The 21,500-nt window shown below is 36.7% G+C and overlaps 1 protein-coding gene across 9 annotated transcripts in view; it reads left to right on the top strand.

Annotated features, from left to right (window-relative positions):
• Positions 1-3,945: 3,945 nt before the first annotated feature.
• Positions 3,946-21,500, top strand: part of LOC131033765 (uncharacterized) — a 46,330-nt gene continuing 28,775 nt past the window's right edge. The window contains exons 1-4 of one of the 9 annotated variants that reach the window (XM_057965048.2): positions 3,954-4,159; positions 8,085-8,211; positions 8,383-8,540; positions 12,208-12,280. In XM_057965048.2, the coding sequence (XP_057821031.1) occupies positions 12,227-12,280 (54 nt within the window). In that variant the 5' untranslated portion in view covers positions 3,954-4,159; positions 8,085-8,211; positions 8,383-8,540; positions 12,208-12,226. Of the gene's footprint in view, positions 4,160-4,207; positions 4,528-8,084; positions 8,212-8,365; positions 8,541-12,207; positions 12,281-21,500 lie in introns of those variants that run through there. The other 8 variants (XM_057965047.2, XM_059218500.1, XM_057965046.2 and 5 more) reach the window with 8 other exon arrangements.

Below are 21,500 nucleotides of genomic sequence, written 5' to 3'. Positions count from 1 at the left end.
CAAATAGAACATCTTATAATACGTTCTTCTATCTAGATTTAGAGCTTTAAAATACTAGAAGTGTAGCCTTTTAGATATGTTATCAATATTTTTAGGCTTAGAACTAATGTCAGTCTTCTTAAAAGAAGAAGATATTGACCATGTTTCTCAAAATTAATCCTACTTCACTATACTAAACATGCAATTGAATTGCATTTGATATCCCTATTTTTTTTTTTTTGATCGGTAATTGGCCGAAGCCTGAATAGCTTTTGACTAGAGCTATGAACCAGTGGGGACACAGTAGGGGGCCCCATCCCCATTACATATCTTTGAATTATTATTATTATTATGTTTGATTAGATTGACCCCAAGACCTTCCCCATCCTATGGAAGGCCAAGAGTCACAACTTATAATTCCACTTCAAATGTCCCTATTGGGAATTGAACCCGGGTCTCCATAGTGAGAACCCAGTGTTTTAACCAATTAAGCTCAACCCCTTGGACACATTTGACATCCCTGTTATTTCATGATAGAAGTATAAAATAGTGCAACATAGTTTTAACTATTTATTAAAAAAAATGAAAAGAGATAAATGCCTTCTCTCATGAGGGATCATTAGGGTTCTCAAGAAACCAAACTACATTAAGATACTAATCTTGTAAAATTGAGTTGGAGTCATTACCATAGTTAGTCTAGCTCAGTGACAGTAGGGATCTTTTTTCTTTTTTGAGCTCTAGCGAATAATAGACCTATGATGTAAAGAGCTTGTTAGCCCAACTCAATGATAGTAGGGTTCTTTTATCTTTTTTAGGCCCTAGTGAACACCAGCCTTACAAAAACCAAATTTTATTTAAACCATACCAGTTACAATTCTGAAAATTTAAGAGAAAATGGCTAAAATAGACTCATATTTGTGTTTGTAAATCATCACTAGTTACAATACTGCCCAATAATCACTGGTTACAATATTGCCCATTGTTCAGAGCTGGAATAAGGATGTCTACAAGCATTAACATGCCTGCATTTTTCACAAAATATCCTAAACAAAGCAACTATGGATAACAAATAACAATCCATGCATAAAGCCAAAAGGATTAATCTATCACTAAATTTATATTTATATATATATCAAACTGTTAGAGATGATGTCTTACAAGTTTGTCAAGGCAAGTATTTTGGTAGGGATCTGTCAATTTGTCAAGGCAGTCTCTATGAAATATATGACTGCAATTGCACAACCTTTAAATTTTATCTTCTTCTTATTAAAAGATAAAATAGGTTTTATACTATGGTGTACTTATAAAATATAAACCCACTTTCCAAATGATAATCATGAAGTTTGATTATCAACTATATACAAATTATAATGATGCAATAACTTTAAATTTGGATTACTAAGAAGTACTAACAACTTAGTGTCAAATAATACCCAACCTTAAATGGCTAGTTGAATGAGTTAACACTTGCGCAAACTGTCTAGAATGTTTTACATTGTAACATTAATATCATTGAACATATTTTTAAGGAGTTGCCTTTCCATGAGATGCCTGTTGCACAATACAAAAGATGAGAGAATTGGGTATTTTTTATTGTCAAAACCCCTACAAAACATGATACAAGAAAAACTAGCCAAAATGACAACAAATTATATAGATTGAGACTTTACACACATGATTTTCAAATTGGAAACATATCTTATTAGATCACTAATAAGAAGTGAAAATAGAAACTTTAAGTATATCTGAGGATCAAAATTGATTGCAAACACAAAGAAACTTTCCAAATGCACTCTACAACAAAAAAACTCAATCAACCCATCGCTATGATGAAGAGGCCAATATGATATTAGCTTGTTAGAAGGAGAAATTGACTTCACAATCCAATATGCTATTAGATCTTTCTATTGCCTTCAACGACCTTAGTTTTTGCAACATAAAATAGAACACAAACAATGTAATCACTTAGATGTGTAATGTAAAGATGCTGATTCAATAAAAACAAAACCTAGAAAATAATTAGGGGCAAGCCCACTGTAGGTACTGCTGGTTGGTCAGACATTGACAAGTTTATTTAGCTAGATTTTTTTCTCTGTTTGGAATTCTAAAGATAACATAGATGATGCTAATCTTAATAAGATAATGATGAGTGAGACCTTTATATTGCCATTTATTAATCTTGCTAACGATAGAGGTAAATTAGATGACCGAAATCCACCTCTTTTTCCCAGGTATGTAGAAGCTTTATGTAATTGTCTTTAATTCAAACTATCCCATTTCAAATCTTGAGGTGTAGCTCTTTTTATTTAAGATTGTTTTATAAATTGTTATTATAGAATCTTTTCATTAAAAAAAAAGAAACTACCTTTTAAAGCAACAATATAGTAAGATGCTCAGAAAACCTAAGATCCCAGGACTTGCAAATTCCATATCAAATAAAGAGTTCATAAAGCTATATGAAATTCGTAAATATTTTCAAATCAAATTTGTTTTCAACATATCAACATACATGAACACATCCAAACAACACAATCACATACAATAAAACAATAAAACCATCTTCACAAAAAGGGGAAAAAACCAAAAAGCTGAGAAATAATATTTACCATGGATAAAGGAAGCTTGAAGAGATGAAGCATGAAGGGATGTAGGCTACAAACTTGCGTTCACTGTGAGGAACAAATTAGGTAACATAAATCTTGTTTTCATTAATTATACTTCCATGAAATACTTGTATGGCCATATGAGCATCCTTTGCAAACACGAATCTAACATATCCATAGCCTTTAGAAATGCCATTGTCCAATGTAGCCACTCTAGCTAATATCAATGCTCCATAGATAGAGAACATCATGTGGAGTTGCTCACTAGTGATGGATGGACCAGATGATTTATAAATTGATTTCCCTCCAATGTGTTGATCTTTGGCCCTTTGGGCTGGATGGCGACTCAAAGAGGTTGGCCCTTCATAGTACAACCATCCCTGACTTGCAAAGCCAAGGCAACATGCTGAGCTTTTATATAATTTACATAAGCATAGCCCAAAGATTTCTGAGAAATTTTGTTTCAAATCACATGACATAAAGCTAGAGGACCATATAACTGGAATCTTTTTACCAATTCTTCTTCTGTTATAGTCTCTTCTAGATTTCCTACAATTAGAGAGGTTGCAGTTGAATCCACTGTAAGAAGTCTTTCTCGTTCCTGCTGCTCAGCTACTTTCATACCTAAATGCTTGACAATCAATGCAACTGATTAGAAATCGTACAAACAAAATCCCATAAATAATTTATTTTTGTTCAAGATGGGAAATAGAGATCTTCTTCATTGGCAACTAAGATCGCATACCAACCTTTCTGAATAAATAAGTCAATATCACTGTGTGCATGATATTATTTTTAGCAACCTCAGAATGTTTTTTATTTTAAAGAAAGCAAAAATAAAAAATCGGAACACAATAACTCTAGAATGTTGTTTAAACTTACTTGAATATAGGTTGAAGTCTCGAAACTAGATTCTGTGAATGACCCTCGTAAATGATCAAAATAACTTTAGAGACATAAAAAAGCATTCATGGAAAAAAAAGAAATTGTAGCCGATATAAATAGCTTTCTTTTTAGGATGTTGAGGTACTTATATTATATATAACAAGATATAATTACAAAAACAATATTATTAATTGATTTTATTATAAAAGAAGAATATTAATTTCTTATTAGTCTCTCCCTTTAGGCGGAGACTAATGTTTTTCACTATGCTTGTGCTAATTAATTCAGACCCCACACAACGTTTAACCTATGGTTTTAAAATTTTTTGCTATTAAAATGCATTATTCAATAATTGTTTCTAAATTATGATTGGCTACTTAGATTTTTCCCGGCATTTTTTTCTTTTTCATTAAGTAAAAATCTTTCACGATTCGAAGGCAGCTATTTTACCATTTCACTTGCGGTAGACGTGTCTCCTCCCTAGGGTTTCTTGCGGCATTTTGTAGAATAATAAACGTGTCTGCTTATCAGGCTCATTGATTTTTATTTTCCTTGTAGTCCATTAAGAATTCTTTATTTTCTCCCTTTCGAAACAAAACTATTATGCGCAGTCTCTCCACGCTGAGCAAAAGAGGGGCAATCATTTTTCGAGGCGATTTCCAAGACAGTAGAAGAGAGTGACAGAAACCCGGGTATGATTTACCTACCGTTCAAACACTATCTGCATCTGGCTCTAGCTAGATATCCCAATTTAGTTATTTTATTGTTGTTTCTGAAAAACCTATTTAGCTTTTTCGTCCCTTCTGATGAAGATGCCTCCTCCTAAGACCCTTGTTGTGACCCTTGTTGTTCTTTTGTCACTTCTCCCAGTGAAGACGTCTGTTGTTGCTTTTTTGTTCCTCTTTATACATGCTTAATAGCCCCTGCAACCAGAAAAAGAATAGCAAAGCCATTATCACTAACTGCTCTAAATCCTTGGGTATAGCCGATTAACCCATGCTTTGTAGAGGAGCGCATTCCTCCTCGCTTCCCAATTACTCAGCTGCTCTCATTGCAACTGGTATACAATTTTCTAGGAAATGTCAATTTTTTTTTCTATGCTTTTATTTTTTTTGCTATCTGCAAATAGCTTGTTTTCTAGAAAATCTTGTGATCACTTGCCTAATCTGTGAATACTTTGAGAATGTTAGGACTATTATTTGAAAGTGTCTTTGTCCATTAAGATTATCAACAGAGTTCCTGCTATCCTATGCTACACAACGAGTTACATAAAAAATCCCAAGTGCTCTTTAGCTGAGGCTCTTCTACTAAATTAGGTTGTTCTCTTTCTGATGAATGACAAAAGAAACTCTCTCCCGCCTTCAACACTTAAATACAAAACACAAAACAAACTTACAAAAACAGAGTCTTTGTTTTTAACTCAACAGAAGAACAGTGAAATATAGTTCCATTCTTTTAAATCTGCAACACATTAATTACAAATATGACCTTCAATGGCCTCTCTCACACTAAGCAATACCCTTCGGCTGATGCTTCCTCAATCGAGACCCTCTCTGCAACTTACACTTCGCAGCCTCCCCACACATGAATTTTTCCCCTTCTCTTATATTGCTCTGCATACGATTCACATTCTGGACATCCATTCGAATTCTTCTTGCTAATTAATAAAACTGTCTTATTTTCATTTATGCGCACTATCCTTACCTGTCCATGCATCTCATTAATTCCCTTATTTCATATTTGGCCAACGTCTTCTTGTCTTCCTATGCACAATTTGAAAATTCTCTTGAAATTAAAATAATTTTTTATGTCTCTACTTTGTTTCCTGTTTCTTTGCCTGCGCGACCTCTGCTTCTATGAAGTTGATCAGTCGTTTTGGTAAGGCTTGGTTGAAATTGAAGACCCTTGGTTGCATCTTGTCATTGGATATGAGACAACAGTTTAGGGGCTTTGTCTAAACTTCCACATTCTGCATATATGTAAACGAACCTTCTTTGAAGCACTATAAATCATTCTGGGAGAGCGGTAGAAAGGGTAAAGTAGTTGGCCATATGTCCTTCTCATTTTTTTAAAAAGTACTAAGGAATCACCAACGTGTTCATAAATTCTTTATGGGTTCTGATCATGACAGCCCATGAAATTTCTTGACCATTTAGTTTAGAACTTTGTGACCTTTCACCAAACTCACACTCTTGGCATGCTAAACGAACAGATTGTTCATTGAATTCCAGACTGAATGTAATGGGCATGAATTCCTTGTTCCAAAGCTCCCACTTCACAAACAAACTACCAGAGAGAGCAAAGGTTGTATTTTAACTTTCTTATCATAGACAGATGAACAGAGAGATGCCAAATGAAAACCAAAGCAAGTCAACATTGAGGAAACTAAGTGTTGCAACTCCAATGGAACTCTTTGAGTCCCTATAATCCAATCTCAATCATATAGCAGTAACATTAATTTCACCACTTTCTTCTGAATTTGGAAACTTTATAAACTCAAAACTTCTGAACATGTAAAATTAGGGTAATTGAATTTGGAGAAAATTTTGAGCTGTAGGTACTGTGCATGATTTTGACCCATTGAAACTTTTAAGCTAGCCAAATAAATCAATTTTGTATTTTGTGGATTGGAGTTGCTTTTGCTAGATATGCATGTTTTGCATGTCCTTAAGCTCTAATTTGGATTTTAAGGACAATTTCTTAGTTGATAATTCTTTCAGTATGTTTTTGTACTGGATATATATGAGAGGAGGACAGTCAACAGGCTGCCAAGGAAAGAAGAAGATACTGAAAGTTACATTGATGCACAGATGGAAAAAAGTAAAACCAGATCGTATGCCAAATTTTATCTAGTACTTGGTCTTCTTTTCATGGTTTTTTCTTTGAAAAAAATGTATATAAAGTTGGAACACTACCACCTATGCCCTTTTTCTTCGCCCCTGTGCCGCCGCATATGTTGTACTCCACCTCTTCACTGCCATCATTAATGGGCCCATTAATTGCAGTCACCTTCGGTCACATTGTTTACGAATTTTTTTGTGACATAGTCTGCATCGATTTTCATTGATTTTGGAATCGAACATCGGTTGTTCTTAATCTCTGGGTAAGCAATATTATATTATCTCTGATTATTGGTTTCTAAGGTTGTAATAGGATTTTAGTTTTGTCAAGTGTATTTTGTTCTTCCATTTTGGGTGAACAATGCTACGTAACCAGTTTTTGTTTGCCAAAAATTTGAAGCAATGGAATAATATTACTATTATCCACATGCATGACAATGACTTTTTATTGAAGTCCTCTCTGCAATCCATATTTAAATGTCTTTGGAGATTAAATTTTAAATACAAAATTATATTATGAAAAATTTGAAACAATCTATAATCATAGAAATTGTTGTACTTATAGGATAACATACTTTATAAGGGCTATTGATTTAAAAAAGATTAACGGTGTCTCTCTAACTTCTCAAGCCCTTTTTTTCTTCCTATTCCTGCGTTAACATTCCCATATTCTTTGGTGCAGTGTTTTCTCTTCTTATCTTGTGCCCTTCCAGCTTCTAATTCCCCTTCAACGCATTCAGTCATCATTTCAATTTTTTTTTAATTTGGTGCCTTCCAAAGAATTTTTGTGCAACCCTTCCTTCATTATTTTTTTGACTTGTATTAAACTCTTCATATAGTTATTATAGTTCCTGTCATTTTCTCATAAATATATTTAAAGTAATTTTATAGGTGATATACAAGTAATTTGTAACTAAAATTAATTTTGAAAACAAATTTAAATGTCAGTACCAAGTAGCTATCAATAACAACAAAACATAGTAATTATAATCACATGAAAAACTATAAACTATTAGGATTCTCTTAAATTTTTACTGCTCTAATCTTAAATGTTTAAATTTGATAGAACTTCATAGGGTAGCTTTACATGGTAATAGAGTTAATAAGTTGTAATCCAATTTTCAAATATTATTAATAGAGTTAAATAACATGAAATCTATTTTTCAAAGATTAAATTTGTTAGCAACTTTGACATTGACACAAATAAGTTAACCACAATTTTATTAAAAAAAAATAAAAAAAATGGTTGAATTAAATTAATTTTGCTCAAGATGCTATGAAAATTTGTTCCATTTCGTAGCATATATAATTCAAAACCAATGTTAGGTTTTAGCAAATGCATATCGATTAATATAGATTTTAGCAAATGCATATGGATTTATTAATCAATGCTTAGTTATTTGTTTTCAAAATGGTGTTCTCTGTTTTTGCATGACATCTTTCTTCAATAGCATGAAATAGTTACAAAAACAAAAGTGTAGGATTACTAGCATGTTCTTCCAACTTATTAGACAGTTCACTGCAAAATCCTTTTTGGCTCATCTTTTTATCTAAAATATATTGCAAACTTTCTTTTGATTAGTCCTTTAAATTTATAAATTATTGTTTTGTGCTTTTCATGTTTATGGTTGATCTCTGGTGATTGTATTTTGAAATTAATATTGAAAAAACTTCAATATTCTGTATCACCCTCCCAACAACACCTGCCATTACCAGCCGTAACTTGCAATTACAACAATTACAACTTACAAATCTCAATTTTTTTTCCAAATGGCAGGGACTCCAGCTGCATTGCAGCTCTTGTTATTAATTGGTTTAAGATGTCACAGACATTATTATGGAGACAAGTTACCAGCTGTAACTTGCAATTACAACAATTACAACTTACAAATCTCAGTTTTTTGGTAACTTCATTTTATAAGTTACTTTATTTAGACCAAACCTTATACAGTAAGATTATATTTTATAAGTGGAAAAGGGGCACGATGAAAAAGTTAGATTATTATGTTTTGTATGGGTTTTGATAAAAAACTCTTGCAACGTTATATTCACGGGAAGGAGCTTATTTTCTGAAGGAAGAATTTTCGAGAAGCTTCTGTGAGGAGAAAGGCCCTGAGAGAAGACGTGGGTTGGACGTAGCCCCAGTCCACTGTGTGCGTGTGGGAGCAGTTTGGAGCACCTTCCGTGCTTGATTGAATTGACTAGAATGGACAGTCTTCAGCTATGAATTCAGGTTTGTTAATATGCTTTTGTACAGCTAGAAATCTCTAATAAAGATATCGATTGAAACTTTTGGAATGCTAAAACGTTTTTACTTGCATTTAGCAAAGTCCTTGCCCAAAATCACAAATGAGTAGGGTTTTGAATATGTGGTTGAAAAGAGAACTCTAGTCCTCCAACTGGAAACATTTCCAGAATTGTACATATCTCTTGTACTGTACGAATTAAAATCATAATAAGATATAGAATGTTTGGGCCTGTAAATATTTGGAAAATTATATATATATATATATATATATATATTATGGTGAAAATTCTCAGCAACAATGCATATTGTTTCAGTTTAGTGTAATTATTTGTGTTTTGGCAAGAGCGAACATTTATCAAACAAATTCAGAATCTGTAATCAGAGCTCCCAACAGTAATCAGAATCTGAACAAAACACTAGCCAAGTGTTTGACGCCATGTCTTTCAATAATCAGTTGTCGGAGATCAAAATCAGTAAGATCATTAAACAGAAAATTTTGGACAGATTAGAAGGGTCCTTACAAGCTCTCATCAATTGGATGGGATTGTATACTGAGATTGAAGAATTAAAGTGTATGCATGGTATTAGTCCACATTTTGTGCTTTGGTGTATATGGAGGGAATGAAATGCCCAGATTTCAATCACAGAAGCAGCTTGTTAAAATCAATATTAGAACTATCAAAGCCCAGATCATAATAGGAGGAATCATCAAGGACGCTCAAGGAATGACATTTATTGGATGTTATAAAGGAATAGGATATCAGAATATTAAGTTTGTCAAATTTCTTACTCCACACAGATGTTAAGATAGCATGTATCAACCAACCCATCTGACTTTCCCCATTCCTTTATTCATTAACTCTCCATTTGACTTTTACTCTCACTCTTCATTATATTCACCTACCCATCCTCTTTTTTCACCAGCATTGTGCACTTTTACACTCTAGACAACTTACAGTCTTTTGTCTAAAAGTAAAGCCATGTGCTTTGAGGGCAAAATTCAGAATTAGCCTCTTTCAATGCTTAATCACTCCACCTGCTTATCACACACAACCGTAAATAGAAAAAATGATTTTACTCTGATGTACATGACTGACTGTCATAAACTGCTACCCATTTCTCCAGGATACATCGGTGGCCATCAAACATGCCATGAATCGATGTATTGTCTGCTCTAAGTAAACCTTTGCAGCAATTCAAAACACATTTAGGGAAAAGCAAGAGTAGAAGCGGCAATCCTTTTACAAAAGAAACAGGCTGTAATTTCATCAACAATTATTAACATCTTGTGATCAGCAACCAACACCATGTAGCTGGAATCTAGCAACCAGGAATCAGAACCAGCAAAAACTAATTGAGATCCATGCTACAAAGTTCATGTTCATTTTTGAGTTTAGCAAGGTGAAAATTCAGAATAAGTTCATCAACTAATAAAATTTGGGAAAAAAACATTATTGAATTTGAATAATATATATACAATTTTATAAATATAAAATATTAAAATTATTAAAAAACATTAACAGTTAAGTAAATTAATTTTTTTTTTTCTTTAATATTAAATATATTAAGAATAACATATAAAGTAATAAATACTTATAAAAAGACAAACTATGAAAGTTTTTCAGAAGGTGGAGATCTAAAATGTAACCTGGCCAGGTTTCATAATTTTGCACAGCACCTTTAGACATTTAAGATTGAGGGCTGCTGTTGGAGCATTTAGAGGCACTCGTAGTGTTGGATGGCTGCCATTGTTGTTGTGTAGAAGGGCCATGTGAGGATCTATTGCCAGTTCTAACAATGTGGAACATTTTGAAAGGTGCTTTGGACAGCTCTATTGTTGCATGTGCAGGGGAGTGAGGTCATCTGTGCTGAGACACAAAAGCTTATCTGCTTGCACTGCACTAGAAATGATCAGTTTTTGTTGTTCGATGGATTTTTTCTATTCCTAATTTGAAAAATTGAAAAACACATCAATGCCCTCTGACCCTACTATAAAATATGCTTTTAAAATAAATTATCAGAAAACCCTAAATCCTTTTCTTTATGAATTTTAGGGTGAAAAAGAATGCTTTTTTTTTTCGAAAGTTTGGCGGATTTTGAATTTTATGGTTGAAATGTAGCAAAATCTGTGACATAGATCGAGATTGTGGGATCTAGGTTTGAAGCCTTTGGATCAATTGTTTTTAATCCTATGACACAGATTGAGATTATGGGTTCTAGCCTCAGGTTTGAAGCCTTTGGATTAATAGTTATATCCCATGTCATTTGAAAAGGACAATTAGAGAATGTTCAAGTGAATATGATAACTCAATCGTGTCCAAAAGGTACACTATTAAGGAGGCTAATATGGAGATGGATTGAATTTGTGGGTGGCAGCTTGATCCACCCCAAACTAACTGATTGCATGCTTATAAATATTGTATAATCCATGACAGTAGGCATAGTGATGGAAAAGGCTTTGCTAACTCTATGGTTACTTATGGTGTGGGGAAGAATGGTTGTTTTTTAATTCCAGTCAGATGATTGTGAATATGAATAGTTCATACTATGAATTTGGCCGGCTATTAGTAGCTCAAATTAAATTTTGATAATATGCTTGAAAAATGTGTGAAGAATATGCAGCAGATATTAAATGGGTAGCCTGGTTATGCTAAAATCTTTTACAAGATCTTTGTTAGAATCTGCAAGGTGACATTCAAATGAATTATCAAATGTACATTGTTGTTAATTAGTGATTACTGATTTAGGTAAAATGTAAACTCTGGCTTATGTAGTAGCTTTTTCTGCTACTTACAATTCATTTAGTGTATGAGTCAGATTTGACGTAATTTATTCTAAAGGTAAAATACAAAGGTATAATTTAGGTCACTGCCAAGTGAGATATCAATTTGATTTATGTGACCCTCCTAATGCAAGCTTTTTTTACCATTGACCTTATATATGTTCAAATGGGTGTACAACCTTACCCTACTATGAATTTAAATTTGTCGAAAATAGATTGGATGGGATATCATTGGGGATTTAACCCATACTAAGCAGGGGGGTAAGCTGGTCAGCCACCTGAAGATAAAAGTCCCCTTCAATCACAGATTCCAAAACACACAACAGCTTCCCTAGTTGGGGTTACCCAAGCCTCAAGGTTCCAAAGCCATTGTGGGGGATAGGGTACTCCACTAAAACCACCCAATAATGGTGCTTCTTCCCTTTCCAGATTCCATCATGAAGCAGCCACCGTATCCAAGGGCTGTATGTGCAAGTGGTCCAACGCAAGATGCCTATAAGAGAAACACAATTTGCATCAAAATGCAATCCACTCATAGTTGAGGGGTTTAGTGATAGTCCACATATGTTCACCGACGAATAATTGGACTACCTTTGGTTGGGAGTCCATATTGGGATGAGAAGTTAGTTATATATAAATACCTATTGGGATATTTAGCTGAAAATAACATAATAGTTTCTTTCTTAACCTTTTTCCTTGAAAGTAGTTTACATTTGTTTGAACTTTCCTTTGTTTCTTTTCTTTACAAACATGGCTACTGGTTTGTATGCAAAGAATTGCCAGTCATGTTTTGTTGCCTTTGAATTGGCAAGTATTAGTAGAAAAGCACTATGCTAACCTTGTATAGATCATTTATTTCTTTGGGTACAGGGAGTAGAAAGGAGTAAACATGGGTGATGTTAAGTTTCCTGTCCCTTGCAAGCAAGTAACTACAGATATCAAGGTGAGGTTGATCATTGAACTTCCTCCCAGCTAAGTCAATGGATACTATTGCCTTTTATATATCTCCTTTTTCAATAGATGTGTTATTCTGAGGTTGAAGAGTTCAGAAAAAATATTCAGTTGAATCCACAAATGTCAATTTGTTGTTGCAATGGATGTCATCTGTTGGAGGCAGAAAATACTACAGCAGGATATGCAATATGTGCACCACAAGAATCTAGAAATTTAAAAAGTAGGCCTCCAATATTAAATTTCTTTCATTTTACAAAATAGGTGTCATGAAGCATGCATATCATAGATGTATTAGAAAGATAATTGATGCATGAAGACTCAAATATGAGATAATATGCAAAATGAAAGGGCTTGTCTTCATACTTGCACAGTAAAACAAAGCTCAGCTTTTAGAGGAACTTATTTGCATTACCCATTCATCCTGTAAAATGTCTATGATGTTCTAAAATCTACCCATGATCAAGTTTATCTTCATTGGAAGCTTCTTGTTTTATAGGAATGACATCTAATATATCATACATTGTTTTTTTGTTGCAATGTGCAAAAACCCTATCTAGTATCTAAAAACATTCTTTACTTGATCGTGCTTCATACAGGATTGCCTAATTACATGATGATCCTGGTTTGTTTTTCTTCACCTTTTAGTCCTTTGCCAATACTGTCAATTCAATTACCATCTGCAATCAAGTTTATACTTTGAATAATATGATAGGAGATGAACTTTGAGGTTTTAATCTCAAATGAAATTCTACATTAGCTTTCAAAGATAGTATCTAGTCCGAGGAAACTTTTTTGTCAAAGATATTAGTTGTAGTTGAGGCAGATGTGTGTTCGAGTCTTAGAAATGCTATGATAGTTGGACCAGATCAGCTGGGATTGATCCAACAAGGCATTAAGTTTTTCTGCAGTGAAAGTAGGGATAAATATTCCAGCAGTGATCTGATTTTTACAGAAAAACAGGGTTACAATAGGAGGTTGGGGAAGCTTGAAGTGGATTGAAGAATGACAAAGGGCCTTTCAGTTCTCTGCCTAGGTTAGCTGCTTCATTCCATTTCAAATTCCTCATTTGATGCATAGTTATTAATTGTTTTTATATTTAAGTCATTTGTGTATTGGAAATGGAGAACATTAGGCCATTCTTGGGGTAGATGGAGTTGTCTAAACCTTTTCAGTCCTTCTTTATATGTCAATTAGATTTCTTTAGGTCCTCATCTAGTTTGGATTCTTGCTATTGCACTTCCAAATCGAAGTTTAAATGTTAAATTTATGAATCAATTGCACATTTTTGTCCTTTAACAAATATACAATGGGGTTGGAAGCCAAAGAAAACAATGCATGTAAATGCTAACTTTGAAATTCATTCTGTTGGCTTTCTACAGTTCAGAATTTAAAGTGAAATCATACCAGCAAAATTTGCCTATTACTGTTCTCTTTGTATCCTTATAATACAAAATTTAGAAGTTCCTTAAGGAACACATTGAAAATTTGAGATTGAAGTTATGAAATATTTTTCTCTAGTGACCAATATCATTCAGACGGAAGTGGACTGACATGCAAAGGTGCCTGGTATGGCTGGTGGCAGAGTATATCTAAATTATCTTATTGAGTTGGACAACTAAATTTTAGTTTAGAAAAAATATATTTATGCTTTGTAAATAGAACTAAAAAATCTGCTGGCCTTATTTTGTGCTGTACTTAACAGAGAAAGTATAAGTTTGTACGTTCTCTACTTGCATTACAGATGGTAACTGAATGTGAACAATTACTATCTTTAGTGGAGCAATATACAACTATTTGCATGTAGTCCTTGAGAAAAAATTTCAGTTTGAAAAATTGTCTGATTCTTCTCCTTGAAAGTATAATGGTAGAAGAAGATTTAATATACATTCAATGATTCTTAGGGTTTAAATGATCTTTGTTCAAGATTTAAAGCAAAAAAAATGAGATTTTCTCTTAGTTGGTTCACATTTTTCAGAGAAGCCAGAAACTCCCGTGTCCCTCCTTGGGCACGCGTATCCCCGTATCTGAAACGAATACGTATCTGATACAACCTAGATACACTTCGGATACTGTACCCACACATGCCCAAAAAACCTTGATTTCCAACCATGCCAAATGTTAAAGTTATGCTGCGATAGAGATTCAAGATGCATATCTATTCTCCTCTCCATCGTCTCTTATTTATTTCGTGGCTTCAGTTACCTTTATGTATCTTGCATCGTTTCGTTGGCTTCCATTTTCCTTTCGATATTCTTCTTTGTTTATATGATTGCTTTGGTGGCTGTCGGTGACTCTTCTGTTGAACACAAGATGCCACTAAGAGGGGTGGGTGAATTAGTGGTTTCCAAACTTTACCCTTTTAAACCTCAGGTGAATGTACCGGTTAGCAAATCTAACATAAAGCAAACATACCGGTGATATAAGAGGATAACACACATGCATCCGCACACAAAAGGAGCATCACATAACATCGGATGTACAAGGAAAACCCAACATGGGGAAAACCTCGGTGAGAAATGCTGTTGGAGTCTACTGCTCCAATCCAGCCTCACAATGAAACATTCGGTTACAACATTTAGGGCACCAACCCAAGGAGCACCACCCCTGCTTTAGGGCACCAACCCAAGGAGAACCAACCCCTGATTTTAGGGCACTGACCCAAGGAGCACCAACCCCTGCACTGAGCTCCAACTCAGTGATTACAATATCATATATGAAAACAAAAGTAATATCCTTGTTACAAAACAACTTTGTAACTCTCACATATATCTCTCCACCGGTTCACCTCTATCCAATTCTCTACCGGTTCTCTGCTCACCTTCTCTCTGCTGCAACCTTACCGGTCCAACCTCTGCTGCTTCTTTGTCGGTACTTTGCTCTCTGATCACTACCGGTTCTCCACAGATTCTCACTTTGCTCTTCTCTTCTGTGTTGGTTCAATCACCACCGGTGCACTCCTCTGTCAGGCTCAATTATAGTCTACCGATTACCTTACCCTTGCCGGTTGAACTCTTCTAACCGGTTATCACTCAAGCACACAGTCTCCTCTGTGATTTGTCTATAGACTCTTTGACTGGTTAACACTTGGATTCTTCTCACTTTATTGATGTCACTCTCTCATGCAGCAACAACAGATCTGGTCTTTGATCTGCATATTTATACTATGTCTTCCCGCCAAAACGACATTCAAACTTCTGGCACGCTAGGGTTCCTTCATTGACCTTGAGGCAAACCAAATCCAATAAGAGCTCCTTCTAGAGATCGACCACCTGCAATGGATCAATCAAACTCCGCGAATCTCGCTGTGTCTAGAACACATTTGCCATATTTGGCAAACACAACACCTTTTTCGGTTTGCTCTTGTCAATCACCATGAAGCGATCACGCAGATAGCTTCACCTATCCCGATCAACACCTGGACAGTTTGCCTCGATCATGAAGCTATTAGAATATTAAAATAATGTTAATTTTAGTATTAATGCTCAATAGTGTATATTCTTTTTTAGTAAGATCTTCTACGATCTTTTCAGCAGTTTCTTATTAGAAACTTGCTATTCTTGTACTCTTGTATTATTTATGAGCGTCTTGCTCATTCTGTTATCAATCAATTCTTTGAAATCCATTGCGTGTCTTGCACTGTTTTATGGTATCAGAGCCTGGTTCCTTAAAAATTCGAAATTTTTTCAAAGCAAAAAAATTCACAGCTGAATTTTTTTTGTTCTATTGTTTTGAAAAACAAAATCGAATGTTCGAATTTTTTTGGGAATTTTCTTCCACAAAATCGCAGATTTGTTTCAGCCTGTTCGGATTTTTTTTTGAAACCACAGATTTTCGGTTCGCGCGTTTTCCAGGCACAAGCATTTGCTGTGTAAAAAGAAAAAATCGCGATTTTCATCCTTGGCTGCGCAAATTCATTTCTTGTGCCTGTGCGTGCGGGTTTATTTGTGATCGCGTTTTTTCCCGCTGCAGATTTTTTTCTGCCATTTTTGGACGGAAATCTGCATTTTCGGCTAGGGTTTTGACCCTCCAGATTCAGTCGAATTTTTTTTCTGATTGCAGATTCTTGGTGGGTTTTTCGAGATCTCATCTGGGTCGTTGTTAGAATTTTCTGGGTGCCTCGATTTTCGTGACTCGATTTTCGAGCCAGCGGATCCAGATTCTGACAGCAGATTCCTTCTGGGTTTTTTGCAAGGATTTCTGGGTTGTCTTCGGATTTTTTTGGGTTAGCCGAATTTTTTTTCTTGAAATTCGTGCCAGCCGTACTTCATTTTTTGAAGTCCGTCCCTGCATCTGCCTCTGTTTTTGCAGTGGGATTCAAAATTTTTGAATTCTGTGCCAGCGCCTCTTCTCAGTTTTTTTTTTGTTTCCAGTGCATTGGGAAACGTGCAAATAGCTTCTCTAACCAACCTGATGTTAGAAGGCAGTCAATGCTTTAATGACAACAATTACAACATCTGGAAACAGCGTATGTTGACCATTTTTGAATATAGGCGTCTTGACCAGCTTGTTTTGGGAAAAGAGCTCAGTCCTGGTACACCTGGTGCAGATCAAGATAAGTTTGATGAACGCAATCGGGAGGCAGTTATGCTTCTCAAACTCTTCGTGACTGATGATCAGTTACCACAGATTCCTTCCGGCAAGACAGCTTTCGACATCTGGAAGCATCTGAAGGAATGGCATGAGACATCCGACGAGAGCTGAGCATTCTTTCTGAAGAATCAACTGTTCTCTATTATGATGGACGAACGCATGTCCTTATAGGAACACCTCACGAGGATTAAGGACATTCAAGATCAGCTTGAAGCTATTGGTCGGACTATGGAGGAAGAAGACATGGTAGTAATCACTCTGAAAAGTTTTCCGAAATCGTATGAACACTTCATTGAGACCCTCAATATTACTTCAACTAATGTTGACTTGAAGTTTTCAGAATTGTGCACCAAACTTCTACAGCAGGATCGTTGGAAACAACAGTTTGGTAGTGGTACTACGTCAGCCTCCTCGGAAAATGCCTTCACAGCCCAATCCTTTCACAAGGATAAAGGCAAATTTTAGTCCTCTCAGTCTTTTCAGCAGAAAGGCTCTTCTCAGACACAGGATGGTGCTAAGAAGAAGAATGTGCAGTGCAATTACTGTCACAAATACGGCCATATGAAGAAAGATTGCCATCAGAGGCTCGCTTCTGAACAAAAGAAGCAGGGAGGGTCACACCAAAAGGCGCATGTTGCTGAACATTCCGAGCAGAAGGAGTCTGCCTTTTATGCCTTTATGGCTAAGAGGTCTTCAGATCTTGCCAGGTCTTCTGCTTGGTACATCGACTCTAGTGCGTCACGTCACTTTTCTCATCGGCGTGACTGGTTTATAGACTTCTCATCTTTCAGTGATTCCGTTGTATTTGGCGGAGGTGAGGAGTATACAGTTGTTGGCAGAGGCACTGTTCAGATACAGTCTGGTGGCAGGACTCTCATCTTTCTGAATGTGTACTATGTTCCTGGTATGGAACTTAATCTGCTCTCTGTTAGTCAGATTATGAGGAATTCTCCTCAGCTAGATGTGGTGTTTAGTTCTCACAAGTGTTCCATCATTGATCGAGAGACTCGTCTTACTGTTGCTGTTGGTCTAGAGGATCATGGCCTATACAGGCTTCTTGACACTGGTGATTCTCCTGAAGTGGCTCTGGCAGCTTGTGTTTCTCCTCTCAGCACTTTGTGGCATCAGAGATATGGACATCTCAACATTCAGTATCTCTCTCAGCTATCTCGGGAGGGACTTGTTTCAGGGTTACCTGATATTCAGACTCAGCATCTTGGAGTATGTGGCGCCTGTCAAGCTAGCAAACAGCATTGGACTTCATTCACACATGGAAAGTCTTGGCGCGCATCTAAGGTACTTCAATTATTTCATGTTGATATTTGTGGTCCTATGAATACATCTTCTGTTACTGGTTGCAAATACTTTTTGCTTACTGTAGATGATTTTAGTAGAAAGATGTGGGTGTACTTTCTTAAACACAAATCAGATGTATTTAGTATCTTTCAGAAGTTTAAGTCCTTCGTTGAAAAAGAGTCTGGATGTAGCATCATTACTCTTAGGACAGATAACGGGGGGGAATTTTGTTCTTCTGTATTCTCCAACTTTTGTGATACCCATGGCATCAAACGCCAGTTGACTACACCCTACACTCCTCAGCAAAACAGTGTTGTTGAGCGTCGCAATTGTATGGTTGTTGAGATGGCTCGTTCAATGTTACAACACAAGAGTGTTCCGACTAAGTATTGGGCTGAAGCAGTGTTTACTGTTGTCTACCTCCTTAACCGTTCACCTACTCAGGCCGTTAAGGGGAAGACTCTAGAAGAGGTTTGGTTTGGTCGGAAGCCTAAGATCAGCCACCTGAAGGTTTTTGGCTCTGTTGCCTATGTTTGGATTCCAGATGCTCAGCGTTCCAAGTTGGATTCCAAAAGTCAGAAACTCATGATGACAGGATACAATGATCACCATAAGGCCTACAGACTGATAGATATAGACACTGAACGTCTTATCTTCAGTCGTGATGTTGTATTTGATGAAGACAGAGGTTTCTTTCAGTCCCCTTCTTCTGAGCAGTGTTCTGAGGATCAGCCTCACAGTGTTCTTCTTCCATTAGGCTCGCCTGATGGGCGAGATGATGCAGAATCCATTTTCGATGATGCACTACCTGAGTTCCCTCCGGAGAATAATCCTCCTCCTGCTGCTCTTGTCCTTGATCCTGAGCCTCTTCTAGCTCCTCCAGATGTTAGCACTTCTACTCTTCGGCCTAAATGGTGGGCCAAGACCATTGGTGATCTCAGGGATACTGAGCTCATTGAGGGTAGAACCTCCGGTAATAAGAGCAAACAGCAACATACAGTCAATTTTGCTCTCATGGCTAACATACACAATGTTTTTGAGCCTCAGACATATACAAAGGCTAAAGGTATACCTGAGTGGGAACAGGCTATGGAAGCTGAGTTCCAGAGTCTTCAGAAGAATCACACTTGGGCCCTTTCTGATCTTCCTTCAGGGAAGAAGCCCATTAGCTGCAAATGGGTGTACAAAGTAAAATACAAAGCTGATGGAACCCTAGACAAGTATAAGGCTCGTCTTGTTGCTCGTGGATTCTCACAGAAAGAAGGCATTGACTACGAGGAGACTTTTGCTCCTACAGCCAAAATGAGTACCATACGGCTCGTTCTTGCCTTGACAACCCAGTTCAGTTGGAAAGTCCATCAGATGGACGTCAAGAGTGCCCTTTTGAATGGTGACTTACAGGAAGAAGTCTACATGATGCAACCCCCAGGATTCAAGGTTGCTGGTCAAGAACAGAAGGTCTGTAGACTAGTCAAATCACTCTATGGTCTGAAACAAGCTCCTCGGGCTTGGTACATGAAAATTGATAAGTACCTGACAGATCATGGTTTTCAACAGAGTCCATCTGATGCAAACCTGTATATCAAGCATACTATTAATGATGTTCTGTTTGTGGTTGTCTATGTGGATGACTTAATCATTACTGGTAGTTCAACACATTTGATCACTGGGATCAAACAGGATTTGTGCCACACCTTTGATATGACAGATTTGGGACTTCTACATTACTGCTTAGGAGTTGAAGTTTGGCAGACTGAGAACAGTATCTTTCTCTCTCAGTCCAAGTATGCCAGAAGTCTTGTGGACAGGTTCAGAATGCAGGATTGCAAACCCGCCTCTACTCCTATGGAACCCGGGCTCAAACTTTTAGCTCAGTCATCTTCACCAGTTGTGGATGAATCTTTGTTCAGGCAACTAGTGGGCAGCCTCATCTATCTTACTGCAACTAGACCTGACATCAGTTTTGCAGTGAGCTACATTTCACGCTTCATGACAGCTCCCAAGGCTGATCATTGGATAGCAGCGAAGCGTGTGTTGCGTTATGTGAGTGGCACTCCTGATTATGGACTTCTGTACACTCGGAGTTCTAATCCTACACTCAGTGGTTACACAGATTCTGACTGGGCAGGTTCGGTTGATGACCGTAAATCTACAGTAGGGTATGTGTTTAGTTTGGGATCTGGTGCTGTCACATGGACTAGTAAGAAGCAACAGGCAGTGGCTCTCTCCTTGACAGAAGCAGAGTATCGGGGAGCAGTTAAGGCATCTTGTGAGGCGGTTTGGCTTCGATGAATGCTTGCGGATATGCATGTCTCCCAGGCAGGTCCAACTCCCTTGTTTTGTGATAATCAGGGAGTGCTCAAACTCGCCAAGAATCCAGTCTTCCATGAAAGAACCAAGCATGTGGAAACTCATTGTCACTATATTCGACAGCTGGTTGAAGACGGATCTATCCAGTTGCTGTATGTTCCTACCTTGGAGCAGCTAGCAGACATCTTCACCAAGCCCCTTGGTCCTGATAAATTTGTAAAATTCAGGGGGTCTATAGGTGTAGTTAATAGATTGAGCATTAAGGGAGGGTATTAGAATATTAAAATAATGTTAATTTTAGTATTAATGCTCAATAGTGTATATTCTTTTTTAGTAAGATCTTCTACGATCTTCTCAGCAGTTTCTTATTAGAAACTTGCTATTCTTGTAAATACTCTTGTATTATTTATGAGCGTCTTGCTCATTCTGTTATCAATCAATTCTTTGAAATCCATTGCGTGTCTCGCACTGTTTTAGAAGCCACCAAATCAAATCTTTGTCCTCTGATCAGTCTCGAGCCACACCCTTCTGCTCAGCACCTGGACAGTTTGCCTTTGATTAATGTCGACCGGTCACTACCTACCTCACCGACAATGCACGGTCCATTGGTTTGACACTTGGACTCCACATGGCGTCTCTGTTGGCATCCGTTTCTGCTAAGCCATCTAAGTCGGTTCAGACAAGATCACCGACCAACCACACAACTGGGTTCATCTACCGGTTCACTAACCCTATCGGTTATACCCTAACCGGTCTGCTTTCATACTTGCACTTTGCTGCTCTTCCAGTGGAACACCTAAACTGGTCACTTCACATGCCAAACCACAACATACTCAACTTCATCAGACAAGAGCTCTTCACTTGTCACTTTGGCAGCTTTACCGGTGGAAATCTATTCCGGTAGAATCTTCTGCATCTATACTGGTAACATACCATGCACACCAGTGGCACCAAAACCCATCTTCATTCCGACAACATCCTCTGTCTGCAGCTATTCACCATTTCCTTTATCT

Source organism: Cryptomeria japonica, chromosome 3 (genome assembly GCF_030272615.1).
Source record: "Cryptomeria japonica chromosome 3, Sugi_1.0, whole genome shotgun sequence".
NCBI classification, from domain to species: Eukaryota; Viridiplantae; Streptophyta; class Pinopsida; order Cupressales; family Cupressaceae; genus Cryptomeria; species Cryptomeria japonica.
The sequence above is the reverse complement of the archived record's forward strand: the minus strand, read 5'-3'. Positions and strand labels throughout refer to the sequence as shown.